General features: G+C 37.2%; 1 protein-coding gene across 1 annotated transcript; it reads left to right on the top strand.

Moving 5' to 3' along the window:
* The first annotated feature begins 6,666 nt into the window (after positions 1-6,666).
* LOC133710617 (glucan endo-1,3-beta-glucosidase, basic vacuolar isoform) lies at positions 6,667-8,257 on the top strand. Its single transcript, XM_062136730.1, has 2 exons — positions 6,667-6,798; positions 7,139-8,257. The coding sequence occupies exons 1-2, from the start codon at positions 6,714-6,716 to the stop codon at positions 8,164-8,166; spliced, it is 1,113 nt and encodes a 370-aa protein (XP_061992714.1). The 5' UTR covers positions 6,667-6,713; the 3' UTR covers positions 8,167-8,257.
* Positions 8,258-8,617: the final 360 nt, after the last annotated feature.

Genomic DNA, 8,617 nt, shown 5'->3' with positions numbered 1-8,617 from the left:
AATATTACTCATCCTCAACCTAAAGATGAACTTCAATGAACACAAACGCACTCATAGCTAGGTGATGAAATTATTTTACAAAAACGATAGGGTGGTTGTTTTGTTAAGACGACACACTCAAGTTATAAAAAAGGGGGGTGAAATCCACACTCCCCATTCTATGTGTTTTTTTTTTTTTGTAATTTAATTTTGTTTTTTATGAGAATATTAACCAAAGAAGGAAAGTGAGAGTGTAGATTACAAATTAGAGAGTGTGAATTTCTGCACTTGTGTAGGGATGTAAAATGGATCTTGAAGTAGATTGACCGTGGGAAGATGGATTTGTCGATCCCTCTCCTTAGTCCTTATCGAGCTTTTCGGGTATAGGTTGTCGGGCTCAATTCGGATTTGGACTTTGGACTATCTTAAAAATTAGTTAATTGACAAAGTTCGAGCAAGTAGCCGAATACAGTTGGGGTAAGATAGACTTGATTCGTTACCATGTTTGGGCCAGAGATGAAGACCACATCCAGGTACGTATTATTTCGCATGATAATCAATACTAAGGGGTTTGGAAAGGCCTGCTCACCTAAGGGACAATTTTTAAGGGACTGTGAGAGACAAGTGAATCTGACGGCTGAAAATAAATGCACAGTTTTAAGTTATTATAATTTCTGCTTTTATATTTAATACATGTGGTTAAGATGCATTTGTCCCTCACAGTCCCTTAAAACTGTCCCTTAGGTGAGCAAATCTGGGGGTTTGGATATATGATTTGATTCTTTTCTTCTTCTTTTTTGGTCTGGATCCCAACTTAGAACTGGTTCCATTTCCTCCTAATACAGTATTACTTATTAGCTTCAATTCCACGCGCATATTGTACAGTTAGAAGCTAACTCAAATATATTAGTTAGCAACCTCAGTTTCAATTTCTCATCAGATCCTTCTTAAATTTAGGGCTGGCTTTGGCACGGTTACCATGTTTTTTGGGCTGAGTCGTCTACCGACCGAAACCTGTCGGTATGCTCAAACTCAATACCACTACCGTGCCAAAACAAGTCGGTACCGAAGCTTTCGGTTACCGACTTTTCGGTCGGTTTAGTTTCGGTTCAGGCCCAACCGAAATAGATGAATGGGCCCAATACTAATTGGTATTTTTTCAGCCCAATTATTCATTCTAGCCTGTTTTAAGCCCATTTTTTCTGGGCAGTTTTTACCAAATACTTAATACTCAACTCTCTGCAATTTTCTGAATAAATACCTCTTCATCAAAGTCTATTCCTCACTTTCTTATGAAGATGTGAGTTCTAGACTTGATGTTTTTCTCTCAGCTTTTCTCCTATAGTTAATAATGTTCCAGTTCTACATTACAATTTACAAGTTCACAAATCATATGTCACTGATTTCTAAGTCTAAACTATTTAAATATTACCTATTTGAAGTTAGGAACTATAAATATTCAAAGGAACAAAAATCTGCTAGTGATTTGATGATTCTTATCACTTAACAAAAAAAACACAGCAGCTATATCTTTGAATTGGAGGTCTGCAGCATCCAAATCTTCAAGTAGCGGTTGTTGTAGAAGAGTTCGCACCTCCCAAACTCAGTGCAGCAGTTCCTTCAAAGTAAAAACCACAAAAAGAATAAAAACAGCAAAGTCAATATAGTAACAAGTTGATGAAAATATAAAAATATGCAAAGTTAATATTTTCAGATTATTAACTTTCTGCAAGCAAGTCATTTACACATAATCACAGTTCAAATAATCAAAACACAACCAAGCACATACAAGTTTACTTACCTAATCAAAGATCTCGATCTCCTCTATGCTTCTGCACAAACTGATTTGCAATGACCAGCGATAATCGTTGACAGTAAGTTACTTTCATGTTGGCAGCATATGGTATACAAGTTAGATTCAGGTAAAAAGCACAAATGATACAGATCCCAGTTGAACTAAATAAGCAAGCTGGAAGTGATTGTTTGATTATATACACAGAACAATAAGCAAGCATATAATCAAGTCATAGTAAATGTTGAAGATTTATATCTCAGTGTCTAATGAGACACATGAACGACCCAGAAAGCATCAAAATTCTAGTAAGTGAACTAGTACTCCACAACAACAATTCACGAAAAATGAAACAGACTAATTGAGACATCGAAGAAGATTACTTACTTCACTCTATCAAAGTTCAGACCCATTTGTTTCCCACCATCTTGGCCTGTACAAAATCACTTAATAGATTACATTTTTATCATACAAATTAGACAAGACTAAAAGGAGATAGATAATAGATTTTACCTAATTCGTTGTGCTCTGAACCACCAGTTGAACACCATATAAGTCTCTGAACAACCGCTTCAACCAAGCAACTAATCTAGGTTTTCGAAAGATTTGGGGATTTCAACTCAGTAAATCTTTGTATAATTGGGGCTAGAATCAAAAAAATGGGGCTGGGTTCTGAGAGAAAGAGTATGGAGTCCAGAGAGAGAGAGAGAGAGCGCTGCTGTTTCTTTCGGGAATGAGGTCTGAGCCTCAACCCTTTAGGTTTTCCCACTCTCCACTCAGATCCAACGATTGTGATTAATTGCTGCTAGAGATGAACGGCCCATATCATCCTATTAATAACAATTATTAAAAAATTATAAGAACCCATTTCGGTCAGTTCGGTAATACCGAACCTCTCTAATTTGCAATACCACTACCGAGCCGTGAACATATGTTCGGTACGGCAGTACCGTACCATAGCTTCGGTAACCAAATCTCTCGGCGCCGACTGCAACGGTTCGGCCGGTTTGCGGCTGGTTTCGACAGGTTTGGTATTTCAAGCCAGCCCTACTTAAATTCAAGTTCACTCACGTACATACAGCAGCTCGATCTCAGCTGCCCTCTGTTCGATCTCCTTTGGTCGCTATTAATTAACTCCAACGTGCAATGGTAATTACTTGTTTTGATTCATGATTTTGTATATGCTAGTTAATCCGTTTAATTTAATTTATTAATTAGAGTGGATTATGCATGTTAATTACGACAGTCTTGAGGAATCCAAGAAAACCGTTGTTTCAGTCGGGCCGTTTGGATCATTGGATGAGCGAGCAAAACGCTTTGATGATGGAATACACTCAGCAGTTACAGGTCTGATGATAACTTATTTGAGAGATTACAAACTTGACTACGTCCAGTTTGAATATTACGACGACGGAATCTCAGTTTCGTCAGACAGGCATGGTAAACAGAGCATTGGGGTAGCGCTCTTTGAGGGGCTCTCCGGCCCCAGCGTCAGAAACCAAGGCTTATACGTACTCATTCTAAGTCCATACATATCAGTTAGTTTTCCAATTTCTAAACACTAATTAATTGACTGGTCTAATTTAATTACTGATTCATGCAGATCAGGTTCAATTATCCAGACGAATTTTTGACTTCAGTTCATGGATGTTATGTAGCAGACAAGACCGGGTGCCTTGTCATCTCGCTTACATTTATCACCAACAGAAAAACTTATGGACCCTTTGGCTGGACTACTCAAGATCCCATCATAACAGGCTCTTTTTCAATTCATGTGTCTGGAAGTCAGATTGTTGGCTTTCATGGCACATTAAACAAGTTGGGTGGTATTAGTTCACTAGGAGCCTACCTAAAGCCTCATGATCAACAAACTGGATATCCTCCGTCACCAGCTCTGGTAATATTGTGTTAATCAAAATGTTATCTAATCAATTTTTTTCTTGGTCTGAATCAAGATGTTCTTCTCTGCATGATTTTCATTTTTTTTATTTGGACAAGAATCAAAATGTTCTAATACGTCCATATATATGGTGAACGTGCAGATGCTTTATCCATCAAAGCCTCCACATCCACATGATGGATATCCTTATCAAACCAAGCTCAAGAAAGATGATGACGAACCTCAAAAGCAGAAACATTATGAAATTTCAAATATTCGATCGAGTTAGCAGAAATGAGGGAGACCATAATGGAGCTTTCTATTTGGGTGACACGTATATGAACTATTATATCAAAAAACTACACATAGCGCACAAATAATCTCAATCAATCGAAATAAAGTAAAATTAGATAAAAATCTCGGTTACGCCTTGGGATAACACCTTCTAGCCAGAGACCCTAGCCTCCCTTTGTGTGTTTATGTCTATTGTAGCATATGTAATGACTTAATAGGTGAGCCTCAATGAGTGTCATTATTGTGACTCGTATTGTAGATGTTGAATATAATAAGGAAAGTTTAGAATAGAGCTAGAACTAGTTTTTATGGTAAAAGAGAGTGATATTCACACTCTCTTTTTACTCTCTGTTTTCCGTTAACACTTCTCAATTTTATTACTTCAAACACCATACTGCCCTTTATCTCTTTCATTTATGCTATTGATCTGCAATTTCTATCTTCCCTGTACGTGTAGTAAGGATTCTTTCTCACACACAATTCTATATATCCTAACTAAATTATCAGAATCTCATCACATGTGAACCAAATCAACTTTTGACAAACTGTTCCTTGGGACAATGTGAAATATCAAAATCACAATCATAATTAACTAGAAGTCGAGATTTTGGAGGCAGACAAAAAGAGCTCAATTTCTTCCCACAAAAATGAAGTCATGACCAGCTTGAGAAAACAGACTACGTGAAATTCACACTTCTCATTTCACAATTCACACTCTATGTAATGACTTGATAGTTGAGTCTAATGAATTGTGACTGGTATTGTATAGGTTAAAGATAATTAATAGCAAGGAAAAGTTTGAATAGAGCTAGAAGTAGAAACTAGTTATTGATGCCTTGATGGTAATTATATAAGTGGAGTCTCTGATTACTATTAGCAGTCCCTTTTGAATTTTATTCGATTGTATTGCTTCAAATCCCTTTATTTCTTTCATTTGTGCTACTGGTCTGCGTTTCCTGTCTCCCGTGTATAGTAAGGACTCCCTCACACATAGTTTGTAGATCCCAACTAAGTTCTCATATGTTAACCAAATCAACTTCTGATAAATTGTTTCTTCAGGCGCTGACAAAAATCAAATGTCATTATGGTAAAATACAAAATCAAATATAAAAAATTAGAAAAGAAAACAAGAGTGCAGCGGTGAAACACAATTTCAATTTAAAAATTGCTACAAGCAATTTCCTAACTTTTTTTCTCTTTAGTTATTGAAACTTGAGACCAAAATACATTAAGTTTTTGGTTATTACACCGGACATCACACACGGATATAATGCTAGTAGACATAAAGTAAACCCAAGTGCACCTAATTTGTTTAGCAAAACAATAAAAGTTGTTTAGTTAAAAGGAATAAAGGATTAAAACAACAAAAGTTGTTTAGTTAAAAGGAATAAAGGTAGTTGTTTAGTTAAAAGGAATAAAGGATGTAAAATGGCTTTAAATGGGTCAGGAAGGGCCATCTCAAGTCAGAGGTCACGTTCACGTTGGGCTGGGCTCAACCCATTGTTCATTTTCAAAAGCCTAATCTAAAATGCAAGATGAGTGCAGAAAGCCAGCCTATCAGTATACCCTACGGGCTATCGGAACGAAGTAGCTCGACCGTGGGGAGTGGAGAAGCTCCTTACTTTGATTTTTTGTTCGCCTCTTCCTAAAGTCTGATTCAATTGCCTCTCCTTGCACAGAAAAAGGGCTTCTCGGTCCCGCTCCTTCTCGAGCTTTTCGGCCAAGCTTCAAGTATAGGTTGTCGGGATCAATTGGGTTTGGACGCTGGACCATATTAATTTTTAAGAGATATTATTTGGAAAAGTTTGAGCTAAGTACATGCAATTTGGTGTTTTTGATGAAATGGATCTATTCTACTACATTAAGATCAGATTTTGATTTTTTTGTTTCTCATTTCTCCTGAAAAAATAAAACAACAACAAGAAGAAGAAGATCAAATTTGTTTTAGAAGTCAGTAACAATCATTAATCATAGCACGTCGACAAGTCTTACTAGTTATCCACTACTTATCCTAGCTGCTCGAGTTCTACGCACTCTTTATTTCAATCTCTATCAAATATGGAGACTTGGTCAAAAGAGTCGAGAATTATGATTTAACTTTATCAATAAGTTTGGTAAACTTCCACTCAAGTTTTCTGGTCTGATAAGTTTCTTAAAGTCATGAGGTTTATTTGGCGATTAAACATGTAGATCTACCACTTTAAATTCAATTAATCGAGTGCTGGACTAGAGCTAATGCCGCCTGGTACTTGATGAAATACTTAATGGGACAAAGTCAGTTGCATTAATTAGAATGGCTACGAAATTATAATTAGCTAAATCCAAAGGAGCTAGCCAGATGCATGCTTCTGGTATATGCTCACATGCATACTGCCTAACTCACCCGATTAATATTCAACTACAAAAAGTGATGGCAGCGTCAAAATAGTCAATTTTTGGTGGCCAAATCAATGGTTATTTGCTTTTCCTTTTATCATTTTTGTAATGACAAATGCTTTACATCGACCTCATCTATGTTTATGTATATGTGGATTAATAGGATGCATCTTATTTTTGTATATATTCATATATAGGCCGCCGCCAAGCATTAATATAAGTTTATTTCATATATAGGCCGCCATGCATCAATATAAGCTAAAATATCCAGAAGGGAATGCATTTTATATTCATCGCAATCAGCCTAGGAGAAACTTGATTAATCTCCATGTCTATAAATAGAACCCAATTGGATGACATGACAAAAACCAAACCAGCTAGCTATTCTTTTCTATGGCTATGGCTACTATATTTCTTCCATTCACGACTAGCATCATGTTTCTTTTGGGACTTCTGGTGGCAATCCTTTCTATACCAGGTGAAATCTCTCTCTCTCTCTCTCTCTCTCTCTCGTCGAAGTTATGTTTTTAGCAGTTTAAGTTAGTTCTAGTATATCCAAAAATTAATAATAATGATGATAGTACACTGTTCTGAAATTATTGCATAAAAATATATATTTATGGACTTCTCGAGTTGTATTCTTAACGCATGCATGGTACTGGTTAGAAATTATTCTGTATATTCGATTACATCATGTCAGTCACTGGTTGTTCCCGATTGAAATGAAACACGTAGATCATGGCTCCTGTATTTTATAGTCCGGATTGAAGTTATGTGAGATTCGGACCTAGCTAATTTAACGTACTCTATGTATGCAGGCGCACAATCATCAGTAGGTGTTTGTTATGGAATGATGGGCAACAATCTCCCTTCCCACTCGGAAGTCATATCTCTTTACAAATCAAACAAGATCAACCGGATGAGACTCTACGACCCAAACCACGGTGCTCTTGAAGCTCTCCGAGGCTCCAACATCGAACTCATCCTCGGTGTTCCAAACTCGCTCCTTCAGGACTTCGCTAAAAACCCCTCCAATGCCCAAAATTGGGTAAAAACAAATGTCCTCAACTTCTACCCTAGCGTCAGAATCAAGTACATTGCCGTTGGAAATGAAGTAAGCCCCGTTAACGGAGACACATCTCTGGCTCAGTTCCTCCTCCCCGCCATGCAGCACGTGTACCAGGCAGTCAGAGCAGCCAACCTACATGACCGAATCAAGGTCTCAACCGCCATCGACACGACCTTAATAGGAGTCTCTTACCCTCCATCCCAAGGAGCATTTCGTGGTGACGTGAGAGGCTATCTGGACCCAATTATCGGCTACTTGGTTTATGCTAAAGCACCACTGCTTGCTAACATATACACATATTTTAGTTATGTTGGGAACCCTAGAGACATCTCTCTTCCTTACGCCTTGTTCACTTCGCCTTCGGTTGTTGCTTGGGATGGTAATAAAGGATACCAAAACCTGTTTGATGCGATGCTGGATGCTTTGTACTCGGCTCTTGAGAGAGCATGGGGTGGTTCTTTGGAGGTTGTTGTGTCCGAAAGCGGGTGGCCTTCGGCAGGTGGCTTTGGAACGTCTCCTGAGAATGCTCGGACTTATTACTCCAAATTGATTCAGCATGTGAAAGGGGGCACCCCAAAGAGGCCTGGTAGGGCCATAGAGACTTACTTGTTTGCCATGTTTGATGAGAACCAGAAAAACCCAGAGCTGGAGAAACACTTTGGGGTTTTCTACCCTAATAAACAGTCAAAGTATCACCTCAGTTTCGGGGGAGGAAGACTAGAAACTAGTACTTCTGCTGAGTATAATGTTACTAGTTCCCTCAAGAGTGATATGTAATAGCATTTGTAGTACATCAATATCCAAAGTGTAAGTGTGTTTCTTGAAATTAATAAGAGAATAAGTTCTATTTATCAAGTGCATGAGTAGTAGTAAAAGTTAATCTTCACTTATTGTATGTGGCTTAAAGGTCGATCGTGAGTGAGCGTGAGTGAGTTTAGACTCGTATGTATTACTTTAATATTGATTTAATACGGTTATATGATATTAATTAATTAATTTATTTATTCAATCCTCAATAAATTAATTTTACGGTTAATAATTTCTTAATGTATACTAGCATTTTTCCACACATGCTCTGCATGTGCAAGTTATTAAATTTTTTTTTCAGAAAAGAAAAAAGAAAAAAGTTGGTTATTGCAGAGAAAAGAAAATGGGAGAGAGAAAAGTGGGTTGTGGATATTTTTTTTCAAATTTTTTTAATAAAAATATATTTTGTAAATGTCTGAAT

This window comes from Rosa rugosa, chromosome 5 (genome assembly GCF_958449725.1).
Source record: "Rosa rugosa chromosome 5, drRosRugo1.1, whole genome shotgun sequence".
Taxonomy (NCBI): domain Eukaryota; kingdom Viridiplantae; phylum Streptophyta; class Magnoliopsida; order Rosales; family Rosaceae; genus Rosa; species Rosa rugosa.
Note: the sequence above shows the minus strand (reverse complement) of the source record. Positions and strands in the feature narration are given on the sequence as shown.

Excerpts from the sequence above, each read along its gene's own strand:
- LOC133710617 (XM_062136730.1), top strand. The coding sequence starts at position 6,714 with ATGGCTATGGCTACTATATTTCTTCCATTCACGACTAGCATCATGTTT. Across the intron at positions 6,799-7,138 it reads GGCAATCCTTTCTATACCAG|GCGCACAATCATCAGTAGGT; the intron begins GTGAAATCTCTC and ends CTATGTATGCAG.